The 20,868-nt window shown below is 44.6% G+C and overlaps 1 protein-coding gene across 3 annotated transcripts in view; it reads left to right on the forward strand.

Moving 5' to 3' along the window:
* NSD1 (nuclear receptor binding SET domain protein 1) overlaps window positions 1-20,868 on the forward strand; it is a 155,735-nt gene that overhangs the window by 84,870 nt on the left and 49,997 nt on the right. For all 3 annotated transcript variants that reach the window (XM_029584125.1, XM_029584123.1, XM_029584124.1), the window contains 2 exons: window positions 10,508-10,664; window positions 20,497-20,702. In XM_029584125.1, the coding sequence (XP_029439985.1) occupies window positions 10,508-10,664; window positions 20,497-20,702 (363 nt within the window). The remainder of the gene's footprint in view (window positions 1-10,507; window positions 10,665-20,496; window positions 20,703-20,868) is intronic.

Here is a 20,868-nt window from a genome sequence, read left to right on the forward strand (position 1 = left end):
GCCTGGCAGTGAGGGGGATGTTTTTGTCGTGTCCCCCCCAGCCTCTGCGTGTGCTGAGACTGTGCGGAAAAAGGATCGTAGGACTTCTTCATAACATTTTTCTGGTTAATCCTGGAATTAATATCTCCAGAGGCTCTTTTGCAGGAGTTTATTTCTTAACCCTTTCTTTTCCAGAATAGCAGCATTGATCTGTTTATAGAGACCCAGTGATCTGTGATCCCTGTACAGGGAGGTGCTGAGCTTATGGTTTCTTGGGTCAGTATTGTTTGGTTGGTGCCTATTTCCTTTTTCTTTTTGTAATTTAACTTTGTATTGATTCAAAAAACAATTACAAAAGGTAAATAACACAATAATTGCTTTGCTATACATAAGTCATGAAATCAATACAATATTCGTCCCTTTCCATAATCCCCCCTCCCCCCACTTAAGCAAACCAAAAATGCAAACAATGGAAAAGATTCACACCTAATAATCAGTTCTGTTGCTCGCTGATCTAGACATCTGTATCCATGATATATACGGTTGCCAAATTTTTATACATTTGTCCATATTGTCCAATCGAACTGCAGACAGTTTGCCTAGGTAACATATAGAAAACAATTTCCTTTTGACCTTGAAAATAGTTGGGCAGTCCACCTGTTTCCATTTTGCAGTGATCACCATAGGTGCAGCTATGGCAACCTGAGAAAATATTTGCTGAGATCCGAAGGAGGAAACAATAAACAAAATCCTAGATCTTTAGGCACATTACATTGTAGTATTTTGTATGAGATGCATTACATTATCCCAAAATGTAGATATTTTTGCACAGCTCCACCAAATGTGGAACATAGTACCTTCATATCCACAGTCCCTCCAGCACTTGTTAGACATTTTTGGATAAATCTTTCGGAGCTTTGTCTGTGTGGTTTGTGGATATTTCTGATGGCGGTAAGCATAGCAATGAGTTTTGCAGCTTTCACTTAAGATATAGCATAGCTTGGCTGCATCAAATGCAGCAGGTAGCAGAGGATTCATTGTTGGACTGTTCGCCATTCGGTCCAGGCACAGCATAATTAGATTTACTTATGTCTTTGATTTATATTCTGCCTTTTGCACTTCAAAGCAGATTACATTCAGGTATTGACTGTACGAATGGTAAGATCGTCTGCTATATGTGTAGCTGCCAGGGGGCTATTTTGCTGCGAAACTGGTCAGCAGACTCCATTTCTCACTCTTATCTTCTCTGAGCTTCCCTTTATGGGGTGTCCTTGTTTGACTAGGATCTTAAGGGCATGGTGACATCGTTGATGAAGTCCAAGGTGCTGAGACACTTGAAGGTCCAGTCAAGGCTGTGTCTTGTGCTTTCTTCCCCGCAGAGGGTGTCGGGAGTTTTAGAAGGTTCGACACGTAAGCACTCAGATCGGTGATGGGGAACGGTCCTTTCAGCCCATGAAAAGAGGTATGGTTAGATCCTCAAGGGCGGCAGGTTCTTGTGCTGTTCACTGAGTGCCGGAGGAGGGGTGGCTTTCTCTCTCTCTCTCCAGAGATGAACAGCTGTCTTCCCAGTTTAATCGGGGATGGATACAAATTTGCATCAGATCAGTGGATCCTGCAGTTCTAACGAATGGATTTTGCTCTGTCATTCTGTTTGTTTCCAATGCCATTTTGCACGTCGTCATTTATTAGTCTGGAAAAGAGAAGCTGTAGGGGTGGTGCTAGAAGGCTTCTTGAATGGTACTCTGTTTTTCCAAGAGCAGTCTATATTGTCCCAGACCTTGAATTTTCTGGGGGCATAATTGATATAAAAATAGACTATGTTCAGCTAATGGCACCAGATTCCAGGAGCTGGGTTGCTATACTCTTGAATTCTTGTCGGTCAGGAGTCAGATGATGTGGGTTTATGTTTATTTTCTCTGTTCCATGGTAGTGGCATTGGTGTTGGTACCTGGGGTAATGCCGTGCATGGCACTAGTTCTAAGCTTTGTTCTCCAGGTAGAGCTCTTAGTTGTAGTACTATAATATACAGTTGTTGGTACTGGAAACTGTTGGGATGATCTGACATTGGTTATTGAATTGCAAGACCATAGGGCTGGGAGTCTTATCAGGTCACCCTGATGGGTGATGCTGAGAATAGATGCCAGTTTGTCAGTCAAGCAAGTGCTCTATTTGGGGCAGCTGTCTCTGGGCATCAAATACTTGAGAGGGCAAATGGTCCATTAGTGTGGCTAGATTGGCTCTTCTGATCTTTGTGACTTGGCTTACTGGATTAGGCTGTCAGGATGAGGTCCGATATGTTAACAGGTATGGAATATGTAGATCTTCAAGGAGGAACAAATGGATCTCAGGTTGGTAAAGAGTTTGAAGGTTTTATTAGAGTCGCATATAGAAAGTGTGGACAGTATTTAAGCATTTTATCTCAGTCAAGATATGGTTGGACTGGGGGGAATGGTGTCTTTCAAGAGATGATTGATAAAATTGTGGTCGGATGGTGAGTTCCATTGATGATCCTTATGGCAACCTTCAGGAATAGGTAGGTGTAGCAATTTTTCTTCAGGAAGCAGTCTTCTTCAGACCTGACAGATAGGGAGCAGACCTGTATGCCTTTTCCCCTATCGCCCATGCTTGGCGAGTTCTTCGGTGAATGTCATAGCATCCAGGTATGGTGATTCTAGTGGTGTCTGCTTTTCTGTGACATTCTCGATAGAGGAAACTCATATTTGGGGCATGGAAGGCCCTGAGGCTTCAGTCCCTCGGGGAATTGTTTATATAAGGTCTGGGTCTACTCAAGATCACTTTTGTTATGTTTTTTGCACTTGCAAGGGAGCATTTGGTAGCGAGAGAATATTCTCTAGCTAGGGTGGTTATTTGATGCCGCTTCCTAAGTTTAGTTGTGAATTTGGAGGATTTGGTCGTGAATTGGTGCACCCGAGCACTGGGTACTTTTTGTTAAGTTTTAGTGCCTATAATTCTGGATTTGTCTTCAGGAAATGCTGTCCAAGGTTTGGTTTTTATTTCTTAAAGGTTCAGGTTGCAGCTTCTTTCCTACAGGAGAGGTACATTGGTAAACCGCTCATCTTTGCATCCTACTAGGTCAATCATGTTACACCATGCTGAGGTTTCCTCTTCCATCTCAGGGCATATATTTGACTTTTCTTTGAGATCTCATTTTGATCCTAACAAGGTTTTTGTTTTTTTTCCCACTACAGCTGCTGATATTGATAATTGGGGTGTGAGCAATATGGCAGAAAGCTCTTGATCACAAAGAATATGGTTACTTTTCATGCATTTCCTTCTGCCAGAGTAGGTGACAAACGTCCTTGGATTCAATTGATTGTTTATTTTCGTTCAGCAGTTGTGCTGATTTAGCAGAATGAGTTACTACACACCGTAGCTATGTGGGGACTCCCTTTTTAATTTCTGAAGGTCAATGTTTTTGGGAGATCAGATTTTATTTTTAATTATTATAACTATAGTGGAGTAAGGAGCGGTAAGATGGCAATTTAATCTCCAGATGGGAAGTTTGGTGGCTTATAGGAGTTCTAGATGTAAGCAGATGAGGACTTCTCCTTCTTGAGCTAATACTGATTCTTGGGCAGAACCGAGTTGATATCTCCTTTGGGAGTTGTAAGGCAGCAACTTGATTTTGTGATGCTCCTTTTCTAATCATTGTCACTTAAATATCAGTGGCTTGGAGGAATTTTTCTTTGCTTCTGAGATGTTGAGAGAGGGTTTGGCAGCGTCCCTCCCTATTCAGGAATAGCTCAGGTACATCCCTTTCATTTGGACTGGTCTGACTAGATGATGAAGGTGATAATTTATTTTCCTTGAATCCAGTCAGACTAATCTAGATTCCTCTCTCTGCTTCCGGTTTTGTGTATCTCTTCAATCATGATCTGAGATGGTCATTAGGGGATATGGAAATTATTAGGCAAATGAGTGCTTTCCTATATATTTATCAAACTCTCTATTTCTGCTATTTATTATTTAGAAAGTCCTTTAATTCTTTATAAAATATATAACGACTTGATATTTGAAGAAGATAGCGTTGGTTGGTTTGCATTGACGTTGTCCATAGTTAGTTTGTTAAGATAATACTGGCAGGCTGAGATCAGCACGAGTGCATCTAAGGGGTGACATCAGTGAATCTATTGATCTCTGTCTCCATCTGCTGGTCGATAAGCATAACCATTCATCTGGACTGGTCTGACTAGACTCAAGGAAAGGAAATTTCCAGGTAAGACCTAATTCCACAATCTTCTCCCATCCCCAGTCCTCTCTGTCCCTCTTTTCCTCCAATTCTTATTCCTCTTTCCTTTTCACATTCCTCCTCCTAGCTCCATTCCTCCTCCCTTCCTCTCCCCATCCCTGGTCCTTTCACCCTCTCCTTCTCACTTTATACTTATTTCCTGCCTTATCTTCTTTCCAGCTTGTCGCAAGCCTCCAAGTTCTCTTTCCCTGTTGATTGTAACTTTTGACCTATTCCTACCTATTGTTATCTTTCGTTTACTTGAATTGTTACTCCAGTTATACCCTTGTTAAATGTAAACCGATCCGATATGGTATTTTACTATGAAGGTCGGTATTAAAAACTGTTAAATAAATAAATAAATTCTCTTATCCTTATCCTGAGATCTGCTCTCACCCTAATTCTTCAGATTGCTTTTTCTCATCCTGTAAAAAGAAAATATTCATACGTAAGCAAGGTTGTAAAACTACTTTATTTTTATAATCTATAATCAAAGATGGAAATGTCAGTTGATGTGCTTCAGAATTTTAAAAACTTTTGCTACACAGTGAGCTGCAATGAGAAAATGTGGGAGTGTGCCTTAGACCTTCTACTTCCTGTTATCTGGCCTTTTGGGGAAGAAAACAGTTGTTGGTGATGGCATCAACAGTGCCTAGTAATAGCGAAATCTTAAATCCAAACTGCTGAGAAGACACGTGCTTTTGTGGAAGAAATATGGATGGCAACAGCCTATTCAGTTTACAATTTCACAGAGACAGAGTGGACTAATGAACCTCTGCAGATGCGACCTCAGTAGAAGTATTCTCCAGGTTACAATGAATCCTGCCCCATGAGTTGCTGCTATTTTATGTCTTGTTGATACTAACTGTTGGTGAGCATAATAAAATAGGAAGGTTTCTTATTGCCAGTTGCCTTTCTATTAGCTTTTAAAATCATTTAGTCTAGCTCATTCATTGGGTTCCATAGTAGGCATCACCACCCAGGAAAAAGACCTTGGATTAATTGTCAACAATATGTTGAAATCCCCAGCTTAGTGTGTGGATGCTGTCAAGAAAGCAAATAGAATTTTAGGACTTATTAGGAAAGGAATGGAGAATAAAACAGAGGATATCATAATGTTTTGGTATCCATCCAATGTGTGATTACACCTTGAGTAATGTGTGCAGTTCTGGTCACCTCAAAAAAGATATAGCAGAACTAGAAAATGTACAGAGGAGATTGACAAAAATGATTAAAGGGATAGAATGGCTCCCCTAGGAGAAAAGATTGAACAAGTTAGTGCTCGTCAGCTTGGAGAAGAGTCAGTTGAGAGGAAATATGATAGTTCTTATGTTCTTAAACAGGTTCTTTACCCTTTCAAGTAGGAAACTTCATGACTAGAAGGACTAGGGGCCACTCCATGAAGTTGGCAAGTAGCACCTTTAAAATTAATCAAAGAAAATGCTTTCACTCAACACACAATTAAGCTCTTGAATTTGTTGCCAGAGGATGTGGTTAGTGTAGCTGGGTTTGAAAAAGGTTTGGATAAGTTCTTGGAGGAAAAGTCCATTAACTGCTATAATTCAAATTGATTTAGGGAATAGCCACTGCTATTATTGGCAGCTAATGCTATGGCAGTGGCAAATGTAATTACCTGAAGCGGGATCAAGTGTCTGCATGAGGCAGAAGAGCTAGGTCCACAGTTACTCTGAGCGGAGAAGCATGTGAAAGGGCTCTCTGCTGCTCTTATAACCGGAGTAGAAAATGTACAAGTGAACTTCTTCAGCTGCAACAGGGTGGTCCTCAGAAGACAGTATCCATCTCAGATTGTGTCCAAAGGAGGAAACCTAGTGATGGATGGAAGTGGTTAGAAGATAGTATCCATCTCAGGAGGCGTTCATCCAGATTGTGTCCAAAGGAGGAAAACTAGTGATGGATGCTGGTGGTTAGAAGATAGTATCCATCTCAGGAGGCGTTCGTCCAGATTGTGTCCAAAGGAGGAAAACTAGTGATGGATGCTGGTGGTTAGAAGATAGTATCCATCTCAGGAGGCGTTCGTCCAGATTGTGTCCAAAGGAGGAAAACTAGTGATGGATGCTAGTGGTTAGAAGATAGTATCCATCTCAGGAGGCGTTCTTCCAGATTGTGTCCAAAGGAGGAAAACTAGTAATGGATGCTGGTGGTTAGAAGATAGTATCCATCTCAGGAGGCGTTCTTCCAGATTGTGTCCAAAGGAGGAAAACTAGTGATGGATGCTAGTGGTTAGCAGAAATGCATAGGTGTGAAGATGTTTTAGCCAAAGAAGGGTAGGAAGTTCATCCAATTTGGATGCCCTGATTCAAAACTGGCTGGTTCAGAGTTCCGTCTTGTGGAAGATTTCCAGGCATCAGGGGCTAGTCATATTGATTACTTCCATTTGGCCAAGCCATTCTTAGTATGCAGATCTAGTGAGGATATTGGACAGTATCTGCTGCTGCTGCCTCAGGACAGGGCATTTCTGTTCAGGGGCTAGTGAGTCACAGATCCGTCTCTGTTTCGTCCTTTAGCTTGGCCCTTGAGGGGGTTTATCTGTCGAAATAGGGGTATTCTCATAAGTTTGTAAATATTGTTTGTGGTCTAAGAAATATTTCACATACTTGGCATATGTGAGAGTCTGGAAATTGTTTGAGGTTTGGTGATCAATTAGTAAGATCTCAGGTAGAGGAATTTCAGTGCTGATTATATTAGAATTCCTGCAGGGGGGTTGGATAAGAGTTGTCCCTAATGTGCAGGTAGCGCTATTGCCTGTTACAGAGACTGGTTGATGAGTAAACCTTTATCATCTCATCTGATCTTTTTTCCTTCACGAACTGAAGCATATTCTTCCTTTGGTAAGAGAATCAGTACCCCCTGAGATAGGAATTTTATTTGTCATGCCCGGTTGGTCATCCTTTTGAGCCTCTAAAAGAGGCATCCCTTAAGCTCATACTATTAAAGCAGTGTTTTCTGGTAGCAATATGTTCTGACAGATGAATTTTGGAGCTGCAGGCTTTATTGTGTAGAGATCCCTTTCTGGGTTCTTCATATGAGATGGCATACATAAGAACATAAGAAATTGCCATGCTGGGTCAGACCAAGGGTCCATCAAGCCCAGCATCCTGTTTCCAACAGAGGCCAAACCAGGCCACAAGAACCTGGCAAGGTCCCAAACACTAAGAAGATCCCATGCTACTGATGCAATTAATAGCAGTGGCTATTCCCTAAGTAAACTTGATTAATAGCAGTTAATGGACTTCTCCAAGAACGTATCCAAACCTTTTTTGAACCCAGCTACACTAACTGCACTAACCACATCCTCTGGCAACAGATTCCAGAGCTTTCTTGTGCGTTGAGTGTTGCCAAATTGGTTAGCTTCCCTGATTTCTTTTAGCATTTCATCATCTGTCTGACCATTTTATCCAGGTGGACGGTAGTATACTCCTATCTCATGGTTCCTTCATTCCTTCCTAAGATGGTTTTGCATTTTTTCATCTTAATCAGATATGTCTCCCTTCCATTCAAAGTGAGTTGGGTGAAGAAGAGTATACTCGATTTCATCTATTTATTTACAGCAATTTCTACCCTACTCATTCCTAGGTACCTGTTCTGGGCAGTTTACAAAATAACATACATAAACACCATACATCAATAAAACACAGGTTAAAACAATTTAAAAAGTCAATCAAAAATTCCCAAAATAGGTGGGCGTTAACTGTTTTTGAAAAGTACTGTAATCCTCTGAATGCCGAATCTCCTGAGGAAGACTGTTCCACAATAATGGGACAGTCCAGGAAAAAGCTTGGTTCCTCTTTTCTTGCAAACTAGCAATTTTAACTCTTGGGACTACAGGAAACCCCTGCTGGTCTCAATGGGCATGCTGGAACATATCAAGAAAGCAGAGCTCTTAAATAGGCTGGACCTTCCCAACGAATAGCTCTTGGGATCCTGGATTGGCCACAGTTGGAAACGGGATACTAGGCTTGATGAACCTTTAGTCTGACCTAGTATGGCATATCTTATGTTCTTAAACAGAGTTAACAATTTAAACTTAATTCTCTGACAAACCAGGAGCCAATGCAATACTTTCAGCACCGGGTTAACGTCCTCTATCTGCACCCCTAGGTTCCTGGCCAAGGCCAATACAGAAAAAACCAAGCCATCTAGAGATAATTGAGTAGGAAAACTACCCACCCCTCCCCCTGAGTTTCAAAGAATCTCTGTCTTGGATACATTTAATAACAAACTATTTGAATTCATCCAAATATTAACTCTGCAAAAGACCTTGTGAACAAACTCAATAGTGTCCTCCTCAGCCCCCTAACAGGAAACACCATCTGGATGTCATCAGCATAAATCATAAAATAAAACCCTAATTCTTGTACGAGATGCGAAGGGGGGGCAAATAAAGATTTAAAAGTACTGGGGGCAATGAAAAACCCTGGGGGACACCCAAAATCACTAGAGCCCAAGGGGAGCTATGGTCCCTTATACAAATTTGCTGCACTCTATCTTCCAGAAAGGAACTAAGCCAGCCATAGACTGTAGCCTTAATACCCACTTCTGTCAACATCTGCAGCAATATAGTATGGGAAAGGGACTCAAACACTGAGAATACATCTAATAAAACTACCAAAACTACATACTTTTGATCCAGTTCTCTCCAGATGAATTAAGAGAAGGATATCAACAAGGTCTATATTCTCTGTCCTCTACAAAACCCTACATTGATGCTCATTTAAGATCTTATTATCCTCTACATATTTTACTAGATGGTCAACACAGTCCACTCTAGGGAGTATAGAAATTGGGCGATAGCTGGCCAGGTCCTTAGGGGGCAAATACGAAGCTTTCAAGACAGGACTCTCAATCTCCTTTGTGTATTGAACTAGCATCACTTCTTCCTCCAGAGAACAGTTAACCAGGGTCATAATGACTGTTATCGTGTTGTCCCTCAGATTCCATAAAACCCAAGGTGGACAAACATCCAATAGGCTGAAGGAGAACTTAAAGACCAATAATCTTTCTTCCACCTCCTTTGAAGCCACTAATTCAAAAGCATCCCACGTACGACTCCCTCTAGCTATAGGGGCAATAGATTCAAGTTGTGAAACAGTCTGCAACCTCTCCATAACTTACGTGTTAGGAGACTAATTCTATTGTAAATAAAGGTCACTAATAGTTTCATAAGCTTGGTGTATCATTTGCTCGGTTTAGTGGTTTGGAAGGGTCAGAACAGTTTCAAAGATGTTGATAGCTCATTGAAGTAATGCAATGATAGGGAAGGTTTACATATTCAAGGGATTGCTGCTTCCCAAGAAATTGAGGGCATACTCTTATCAGGGCGCAGGTGGCTTCATGGGCAGAACTTCGCCTGGTGTCTCCATTAGAGATTTTGCAAAGTGGCAACCTGGTCTTCCTTGCACACTTATTCAAAGCACTATAGTTTTGACCTTTGAACCAGGAAAGAGGCTTCTTTTGTGTCGAAGTCTTGAGAGTGGGCTTGGCAGTGTCCCACCCAGAGAGGGATAACTTGAGTACATCCCATGTATCTGGACTGGTCTGGCTGGATAAAGAAGGATAAATTTGGTTTTTACCTGATAATTTCCTTGAGTCCAGCCAGACCAGTCCAGGGCCTTTTCTGTTCTGCCAAGCGTATTATTCTCCTGATTCATTTTCAGAATAACTGCTTGTGTGTGCTAGTCGACATGCTGGATGTTAAGGCAGTAAACTTTATCAAGGAATGTAGGTTATGTCTGTCCCATTTTTTTTGTTTCTCCCTTAGACGTTCTTTGGTTTTTGCTTGGGGTGGGGGGGGTGAGGGAAAGTTTAGTGTATTAGAAATGTTTATCTTAGCTTGTTATGTAGAATATGGAGTGGCTGAGATCAGCACGGGAGCCTATAATGGGTGATGTCAACAAACCTGTTAGTTTGTCTCCATCTGCTGGTTGGGAGGCATAATCCATGCATTGGACTGATCTGGCTGGACTCAAGGAAAGGAAATTATCAGGTAAGAACTAATTTCTCCTTAGTTTTTTCTCCTGGGCTCAGAAAGAGCTCAGACTGGTTTTGATTGGTAGGAGGTGGATCTCACATAGGAAGTGACCCCACTTCCTTTCTTTTGCTGCTGATCTTTTACACCCATCAACCATCAGTACTTTTCCTGGCTGTTGTAGGAGTAATAGCAAAGTAATTGAGGAGGAGGAAATTCCTATTTGTATTTGCAGTTCACATTACTAGACTCTGCTTTCTTGTTCTTATATGCTCTTAACTTGGTCTTCACAGGAGGCAGCCTCTTGTGCTGTGAGTCCTGCCCTGCTGCTTTTCATCGTGAATGTCTGAGCATTGAGATGCCTGATGGAGACTGGTTCTGCAATGACTGCAGAGCAGGCAAGAAGCCACACTACAAGGAGGTGGTCTGGGTGAAAGTTGGCCGCTACAGGTAGAGCCTGGGTTTTTTTTTTTTTTTAAATGTATGAATTTTCCAAAAACATTTCAAGAAAATCACTCTAATTGCAAATAAAGAAACAGAAAAGAAAATACATACTCAATAAGGAAAAAATAAAGGAAAATGAAAATATTTGTCTCTTATAGTCCAAGTCCTCTATAATGGGATCCAGGTCCACAACCTCAGGGAACTTTCTTTCCAATCATTACAAATAAGAACAAGTTTATACAGGGACCATACCCAATATAAACAGACTCATTGCTAGAACCTTACGCTCTAGCAGAAGCAATAGGAGAAGAGGAAACTTGTGAAGGTAAAAAAATAAAAAAGGATCTGAAACATTCTGGTATTTAATAATACGTTTACAGGGAAACTTGAGAAGAAGAAAAGACCCAACTCTTAGACTCTGGGCTGTAACAATAAGAACTGTGTAGCCAAATCCGATGACGAAAGAACATCTTTAATATCCATTCTCTGTTGGACTGCAGGAGAAAAGAAACAATAAGTGTAGCTGGTGTGATCAAATCCTTCTGGGTGGTTTCCAATATAGGCGTAAGATCCATCCGAGGTGACTCAGTGCTAGTGAGAACCTGGATCCCTTTTTTTTTTAAACGGTGGAATAAGAGGCAAAGCTTGCTCAGGAATTTTAAGGACCTCAATCAGATATTTCTTCAACATGTCTTTGGGAGTAATTAAGAGGTCTTTCGGGAAATTAATAAGATGGAGATTCCTCCCCCGCACCTGATTTTCCATTTGTTCAAGTCTATTAGGAAATAAACTGGTTTTCTTTAAGCATAGTATGTTGAATTTTGAAAAATTCCCAGTATCCTTTTTAAGGGTCTCACAGGAGGTTTTATTCATGGTAACTCCATTTTCAACGAGTTTCAAACGATTGTCCAAAATACCCAGAGAGCTGACTGCAGGTTTTATTTAATTGGATATATTATTATTTAAGAACATAAGAAATTGCCACGCTGGGTCAGACCAAGGGTCCATCAAGCCCAGCATCCTGTTTCCAACAAAGGCCAAAAACCAGGCCACAAGAACCTGGCAATTACCCAAACACTAAGAAGATCCCATGCTACTGATGCAATTAATAGAAGTGGCTATTCCCTAAGTAAACTTGATTAATAGCAGTTAATGGACTTCTCCTCCAAGAACTTATCCAAACCTTTTTTTGAACCCAGCTACACTAACTGCATCTCATATAGTATCTAAAGTAATTGAGGCAGGTCTTTCCAGCTCAGACCTCTGTATGGAAGGTAATTCAAAGGCTTCTCTTACCATTTGCCGAGAAGCAGCGCTGCTAGCAATGTCCCCAGCTTCCCCTGAGGTTTCAGGCAACACTGAGGCACTACCTGGAGAGCTCTCAGTCTCAAAATGCGGGCGGACACCCTCTTCAACTTCGAGCGACGCCATTCCACAGAGCGGGTCCAGTGATCTTGTGTCAGCAGGATTAACTGGGGCTGTCCATTTTTCCGGGGAAAGATGTCAAGAGGTCTGGGAGAATGTCGGGTCCAGCTTCCTCACGATCGTTCTCCAGCAAGCTGACTCCTGGAATCAAAGGTCCTTGCCGCACATGAGCGTCCATCTGGCCTGAAACTTGAGACGTCAGAGAAACAAGCAAAGCCTCTCGCTCTCTGGCCTACCGCTTCCTACCAGAGTGAGGCATTTCCAGGGAAATTCAGAGACTTGATGGTAGCAGTCTGTAGCGTGTCCTGCTAGGTCAGCCATCTTGGATCCCGAGCCTGTTTTTAAAAGAGAAAATTTAATTTAATTTGAGGTTTAAAGCCTGCTGTTCCCAGGGTTGAAAACCTGTTGGAGGTGGATACATAGAACCATATGACATGCTGCAATAAAGGATATGGTCGACTCATAGTCAGAAATAAATGTGAGCAGTGTTGTTAACAGAGTATACAGACAAGTTTAAAATAGTATCCATGGAGCATCTGTATTCTACACAACCATCCTCAGAGTTGCGAGGCTGAAAAACTTGAAATATAAACGGCCTGTCTACTCTGCCTATCCAAACTTAACTACTCAGGTCTAGAATCCCTATTTGCTTAGAGATCACCTGTGCTTGTCCCATGCTTTCTTGAATTCAGATAACTGTCCTGGTCTCTACCACCTCCAGTGGAAGTCCACTATCCTGAGTCTACCCCTTTTCACCCTCACCCTCACCCTCACCCCATGATCCCTCATTCCAGAGCTGCCTTTCTGTTGAAAATGACCCACCTTTCCTCTTTAAGTCTGCCCCTATGTGCCTTATAACAAAGACCGCTTACTGTTTAAGACGAACCTGTTGGACAGATTCCATCTGCTGTATATCCTTTGGATGTGCAGTCTATACAATCATTCGCAGTATTCCAAATAAGATCTCACCAGGGACTTGGACAGGGGTAATATCATCTCCTTCTTTTTTTTTCTGCTGACCATTCCTTTTCCTATGCACCCAAGTATCTTTCTGGCTTTTGCCGTTGCATTGGTCACCTTTAAGATCAACAAGTAAGATGATCACCCCCAGATCATGCTCTTGTTTTGTACAGAGAAGAATTTTGCGTCCTATACTGTACTGCTCCCTTGGACTTTTGCAGCCTAAATACCCGACTGTATTTTTTTTAGCATTAAATATTAACTGCCAGATTCTATAGACTATTCCTTATGCTTCTCTAGATCCCTCCTCATGTTTTCCATGCCTTCCAGGATGTCTACCCTGTTGCAGATTTTGGTATTGTCTGCAAAAATTACAAACCTTTCCTGATAGTCCTTCCACAATATTGCTTACGAAAATGTTGAAAATAACTGGGAGAGGTGACAAAGGGAGTGAGCTCCATTTACCACTCCCTTTGTCACCTCTCACTCAACCAGTTTCTAACTTTAGGGTCCATAGAGAACTGTGTCAAAGGTCTTACTGAAGTCCAGGTATGCTACATCTCTGATCCAACTTGCTGGTTACCCAATCAAAGAAATTGATCAGATTCATCTGACAGAATTGACCTCTGGTGAAACCCTGCTGCCTTGGATCCTGTAATCTACTGGATTCTAGAAACTACATTATTTCTTGTTTTTAGTAGCATTTCCATTAATTTACTCAACATAGAGGTCAAACTAACCGGTCTGTAGTTCCCAGCCGCCTCCTTATTTCCACTTTCTTGAAGAAGAATCTGTCTCTAATTCTTTGTAACTAAAGAAGCATAAAAAATGTCAGCCAGCAGAGCTGCCAGGACTTCTCTAAGTTCCCCTAGTACCCTTGGATGTATTCAGTCTGGCTCCGTTGCTTTATGTACTTTTACTTTACCTAGCTCTTCATGAACACTGTTTAAATTGTGATAGAGGTCTGCACAAATAGTGGTGGAATAATGCAGTTTAAGATGAGCTTTCTGATTTTCTAAGACTACTATATAGTGTAAAATCATAATATGTTTAGTTTTAATTAAACTTGGCTTAAAAATTCAAATATATATTTACTTGACATATAACCCGATGCCTTAGTAATAGCCCAGCACCACTTGGCATCGGCCCTTCTCATTTGGCATGTGACTATGAGCCAGGATCACTGCAGAGCACTGCTATGTTACCATTGTCCATCAAGGATTATGTTTAACATTCTTGTTCATGTATAAAAAAAACAAATCCTTTCTCCTGTTTGTGTAAATCCTTTCAAATCTGTCCCATAATGGTGTGCAGCAGCAGCAGCTGCTTCACTTGGCTCTCCCGAATGTCCCGTGTAGGTGGGTCTTAACCTATCTGGTAATCAGTCTTGAATTAGCCAGGCAGAGCAGACATGACATCCCAGGTGCATGGAAAATCAGTGAAAGCCTTCCAGGAGCTTCTCACCAGAATTCAAAATATGTTGACATTTCTTATCTTTCCTGTGGTTTTCCGAAGGAAAGAAGTGGACACCCTGAATGGATTACAGCTTTCTATAGCTACTGAAGAGGAGTATGTGATATGGTGTAATACTTCTTCCATTGGAGAACATCTGCATCATAAACCATAGTTACATAGTGGAGGTTAACAGAATTTAACCACTTGGTTCACCCTGTCTGTTCCCTGTACGTACCCGGATCAGTCCAGACCGTGGGTTGAGCCTCCTGTCCAGCAGATGGAGACAGACCAAATCTGAAAGGGTGTCCTATATCAGGACAGAGCCTACCCTGCAGCCCTTCAGTATTTGTCTGTCTCCAGCAGATGACAGGCAGCTCACCCTGCTGTTCACTGTTAGCTTGCCCTTCCCTCACGGGGTTTTCTTCTACTTAAGGGGCAAAAAAAAAAAGAGAAGAGGTCTTGATGGAAAACTGTATCTGACTGTGTCAGGGAGATAATAGCCCTGTCTCTCTCGCTCTTGGGGTTCCTAGTGGGGCTTTGCCCCTTGACTTGCTTCAGCCTAGGTTCCCTTCCCAGTGACCTCCTTACCTGGGGCAATACTGGTGGTGCCAGTCACTCCCCCTCAGCCTTCTGCCTTGCCCCGGGACGTCCATACCTTGGGTGCATATTCAGGGAAGCGCATTCTCCTGCAAATCTCTACAATTTAAAAAAAAAAAAAGAGAGTAATTTAATACTGTTATTTCAGTGTAAAACTCAGTGGCAGAAAGGTTTTAATTCTTGGGGAGGGAGCGGGGTTCGATCTCCTGCTCCTTTCCTCTGGGACTCCCCACTCAGCTGTTTTTTGATTTCTATCGTGGCTGGGTTGATTTCTTCATACCGTGTTCAAATTTGTGTTTAGCCTGTGGAGAGCCGGCCTCCCGGCTCTCCAGAGATGGGGGTGTGCTCCAGATGCCTCCCGGGTGGGGAGGGCTCCTCTGCGGCGGCGCCGAAAACTCAAGCCCGGGGACAGGCTCCACGACGCATGGCCAGGCCGTTCCCAACCTGGTAAACTGCGGGAACGGCGGCCATTTTGGGTTTTTCTCCCGATGTGGATTCTGCCTCACAGGGGGCAGAGGAGCTAGATTTGCCGGTTTTACCCTCCGATTTGAGTCCAGTGTGCTCTCAGGGGGATGCCCTGGACCCCCCCTCCCCTGGCAGGAAAATCGTCTTGGGCCCGATTTTCTTCGGATTTTGTGCTCCTTTTGCACAAATCATATTTGGCTAGCCTTCAGGAGGAGGAGGACCCCCTCTCCGAAACTTCCTTGGATGCCTGTGCCACTCCCCTCTGCGGTCCTTGAGCCGCAAGGCCTTGTTCGGGTGTGGGTGGTCCCGGGAGCCCCCCTCCCTGTGGACCCTCCACAGCCCCCTGTGGACCCTCTTAATGAATTTGATGAGGAGGCTGTGGCTCAGGCCCCCCCCCCGCTCGAGGGCGACGATCCCCGCGTCCTCCGGTTATTCCAGCGGGAGGAGCTGGAGCCTCTCATACCTTTTGTTCTACAAGAATTGGGGATTGACGCTCCGCCAGATGATTCTGTGACGGCGGCAATGCCACCAAACGCGGACCCAGTCCTGGCGGGACTTTGGGCACTCCCGCATACGTTCCCCTTCCATCCTATGCATAAACTGCTTCTCCTACGGGAATGGGAAGCCCCTGAGATGGGCCTTCGGGTTGGGAGGGCTATGGATAAGCTCTATCCGCTTCCCGAGGATTGCCTGGACATGCTGAAGATTCCCAAAGTGGACTCTTCTGTCTCTGCGGTAACCAAGCATACCACTATTCCAGTGGTGGGTGCCACAGCGTTGCAGGATGTCCAAGACCGCAAGTTTGAGTTTTATCTGAAACGGATCTTCGAGGTCTTAGCTCTCGGGGTCCGGGTGACAATCTGCAGCAGTCTCCTGCAGCGGGCAAGCCTTAGGTGGATGCAACAATTACTCAGCACCCAGGACCTCCCGTCTGCAGAGGCGGAGCAGGCTGAACGCTTAGAGGCTACCATTGTATATGGTGCGGATGCCCTGTATGACTTGCTTCGCGTTCAGGCCAAGGCAATGGTTTCCGCAGTTTCGGCCAGACACCTCCTCTGGCTGTGCAACTGGTCCACAGACTCCTAGTCTAAGGCACAACTGGGCACACTCCCCTTTAAGGGCAAGTTGCTTTTTGGAGAGGACCTGGAACAGCTCATTAAGTCTTTGGGCGAAAATAAAGTCCATAAACTGCCGGAGGACCGCCCTAAGCAGTCTAAGTCTTTCTTCCCCACGTGTACCCGCTTTCGCGGACAGCATCGGTACAACACCTGTGGCTGCGGTTCCTTCCCACGGGGTGGTACTTCCAGGTCCCAGTCTTGGTCTCATTCCTTTCGTGGCTGCCGTGCCTTCCGAGATGGGAGTCTGCATCACCCAGCCACCAAGACTGCTCCACAATGAAATATGGCCGGTCCATTCCTCCGCACGAAACTTAGGTGGGCGTCTTTCTCTGTTTTACAAGGAATGGGCCAAAATCACGTCCGACCAATGGGTCCTTGAGGTGATCGAAAAAGGCTACACATTAGAATTGGCCCGGGACTTACCAGATCTTCATCTCGTCTCCCCTTGCGGTCCACTCAGGAGGCCCGCGGTGTGCCAAACCTTGACCAGGCTCCAGGATCTGGGGGCGATCATCCCGGTACCATTGCAGGAACAAGGCGCCGGCCAGTATTCCATTTACTTCGTTGTGCCCAAGAAGGACAATGCCTTCCGTCTGATCCTGGACCTCAAGCGGGTCAACCATGCCCTCCGGGTACCCCATTTTCGAATGGAGACTCTGAGGGTGGTGATAGCAGCGGTCCGTCCGGAGAGTTCCTTGCTTCCCTCGTTTTAACGGAGGCTTACCTGCACATTCAGATTCGACCAGACCATCGGAAGTATCTTTGGTTCCACATCCTGGATCAGCACTTCCAGTTCCAGGCCCTTCCTTTCGGCCTTGCCACCGCCCCCCGCACCTTTACCAAAATTATGGTGGTAGTGGCGGTGGCTCTCTGCCGGGAAGGAATCCTGGTCCACCCTTACCTGGACGACTGGCTCGTGTGGGCTAAGTCGTCCACTCTTTGTGTACGAGCCGTCGACCGCGTTCTGCTCTTCTCACTTCCCTCGGCTGGATTGTCAACTTCACCAAGAGCAATTTCCAACCCTTCCAGGTTCTGGAATTCCCGGGAGCCCGCTTCGACACACGGGTAGGAAAAGTGTTCCTCCCGGACGCTCGGGCGCTCAAACTTACCGATCAAGTGCGCAGCTTTATCTCTGCTGCTCCCCACGGCATGGGATTTACCTGCAGGTACTGGGGACCATGGCCTCCACTATCGACCTTGTCTCCTGGGCTTTTGAGCATATGCGTCCTTTACAGAAAGCATTATTATCTCGCTGGCACCCAGTGTCCGAACAGTTCCAGGAGATTCTCCCTCTCTTCGACTCTACCATTTCCGACATTCAGTGGTGGCTGTCGCTGGCTCATCTCCTGAAGGGTATGTCTCTTCTGACTCCCGAGTGGGTCATAGTCACGACGGATGCCAGCCTCTCCGGGTGGGGGGTGGTCTGTCAATCTCAAACAACTCAAGGTCACTGGTCCCCAGAACAGTCCCGCTGGCATATCAATCGCCTGGAAGCCTGGGCGGTACGCTTGGCCCTGAAGGTTTTTCTCCCCCTAATCCGCCGCAAAGCAGACAACTCTACCACGGTGGCCTACATCAATAGTCAGGGGGGTACCCGAAGTCGTCTGGTAGCACTGGCAGCCAGCAAGCTCTTCACCTGTGTGGAGAGGCACTTGGATCGCCTAGCGGCCTCTCACATAGCAGGCAAGGAGAATGTGCAAGCAGAATTCCTCAGCCGACAACGTCTCAATCTGGGAGAGTGGGAGTTGTCAGAGGAGGCAATGGGGTTGATTGTTTGCCGGTGGGGTCCCCCTCACCTGGATTTAATGGCAACCTTCGCCAACGCCAAGGCTCCCAGGTTCTTCAGCCACTGGAGGGAACATTGCACGGAGGGCGTTGATGCCCTGGCCCTTCATTGGCCGTCCGACATTCTCCTTTACATGTTTCCACCTTGGCCTTTCGTGGGAAAAATTCTCAGGAGAATAGAGCTTCACCCGGGGTCCAGTCGTTCTCGTGGCCCCTGAGTGGCCTCGCAGGCCATAGTTCGCGGATCTGGTAAATCTAGCAACGGACGGTCCCCTTCATCTCGGCAGCCTTCCTAGCCTTCTTCGGCAGGGTCCCGTATTTTTCGACCAGGCGGATCGCTTCTGTCTAGTGGCATGGCGTTTGAACAGCGCCATTTTGAGATGCAAGGGATATAAAGAGGAGGTTATCTCCACTCTACTCCAAGCTAGTAAGTGGTCTATGTCCCTGGCTTATGTCTGCGCTTGGAAAATTTTTGAGAATGTCTGCGCAGAAGCGGGAGTCTCTACGAGCTCGCCGTCGGTCTCTGGTTCTCACCTTTCTTCAACGAGGACTCTCAAAGGGCCTTTCCGTCGCATCCTTGCACGTTCAGGTTTCCGCTCTCTGTTCCCTCCTGGGCACCATTGAAGGCCATGCGGTGGCCTCTCACCCGATTTCTTAGGGGCGCTAAACACTTAAAGCCGCCTGTTCGGGTTATTTGTCCCTCCTGGAACCTAAATCTGGTCCTTCAGGCACTCTGCGCGGCTCCTTTCGAACCTCTCCATCTGGATACTCTCAAAGACTTGACACTTAAGACTGTGTTTTTGGTGGCCAGTTGCTCCGCCAGGAGGGTATCGGAGTTTCAAGCTCTGTCTTGCAGAGAGCCCTTCCTGCGTTTTTTGGACTTGGGAGTCTCTCTCAGAACCGTGCCTTCTTTCTTGCCAAAAGTTGTTTCCCCCTTCCATGTCAATCAGTCGGTGGAACTTCCTGTGTTTTCTTCTGTGGATATAGCGGGACCCGGAGGTTCTGACCTTCGTCGTTTGGATGTTAAACGCGTCTTGCTACGTTACCTCCAGGTTACCAATGACTTTCGGATTTCAGATCATCTCTTTGTTCTGTGGAGCGGCCCAAAGAGGTGTGACCGTGCCTCTAAGACTATGATCGCTCGGTGGTTGAAAGAGGAGATTTCTTCAGCGTATATCTGTAAAAGCCAGGAGGTCCCTGAGGGCCTGAAAGCTCATTCCTTGCATTCTCAGGCTACTTCTTGGGCGGAGAGTCAAGCAGTCTCTCCTCAGGAAATCTGTAGGGCGGCTACATGGAAATCCCTGCATACCTTTGCTCATAATTACCACCTTGACGTTCAGGTGCCAGTGTTTGGTTCCTTCGGTCGGCAGGTACTTCGAGCAGGACTATCTCGGTCCCACTCTTTGTAGGGAAGCTTTGGTACATCCCATGGTCTGGACTGATCCGGGTACATACAAGGAAAGGAAAATTTAGTTCTTACCTGTTAATTTTCGTTCCTGTAGTACCACGGATCAGTCCAGATGCCCTCCCGTATTCCGTCCGCTCGAACTACTTACTGTTCTTTTCCTTCTTATAGGAATATTTTTGTGTCTCTGAATGGTTCTCTTGGATTCTCATCACAGGCACCTGAAGCATCTTTCACGATGATCGGGGGTAGTCATGCAAGAGCACTTAGTCACACAGTTCATTCAATTGGTTCTATTGTTTAATTGTTTTCACAACGTTAATAGTTAAGCTGTTACTTGCTTGATCTTATACATTTCCTGCTTTGACAATTGTTATACTGAAGGCTCAGGGTAGGCTCTGTCCTGATATAGGATACCCTTTTCAGTTTTGGTCTGTCTCCATCTGCTGGACAGGAGGCTCAACCCACGGTCTGGACTGATCCGGGTACTACAGGAACGAAAATTAACAGGTAATAACTAATTTTCCTTTCAGTTACCCCCTACCTACACTACTTTAGCTCTGGTCATCATCCTTCCTTGACGTTATCATTGCCCTCTAACCTTTTTTGTCATTTTAATTTGCAACAGGTGGTGGCCAGCTGAGGTCTGTCATCCAAGAAGTATTCCTATCAACATCCAGAAAATGAAACACAATATTGGGGAGTTTCCTGTTCTTTTCTTTGGCTCCAATGATTATTTGTGGACTCACCAAGCTAGAGTCTTCCCCTACATGGAGGGAGATGCAAGCAGCAAGGACAAGATGGGAAAGGGGGTAGATGGAATCTATAAAAAAGGTACACAGTTAACATAGTAAATGATTTATTTGTTTTATTTTATTTATTTAGAGTTTTTTATATACCGACAACCGTTTGCACATCGTATCGCTTTACATATAACTTGTAACTTTTCGGCAGTAACTATGCGTACAGAAACTAACAAAATAACCTAGAAACTGAGTAA

The sequence above is a fragment of the Rhinatrema bivittatum genome, chromosome 18 (assembly GCF_901001135.1).
Source record: "Rhinatrema bivittatum chromosome 18, aRhiBiv1.1, whole genome shotgun sequence".
In the NCBI taxonomy this organism is placed as follows: Eukaryota; Metazoa; Chordata; class Amphibia; order Gymnophiona; family Rhinatrematidae; genus Rhinatrema; species Rhinatrema bivittatum.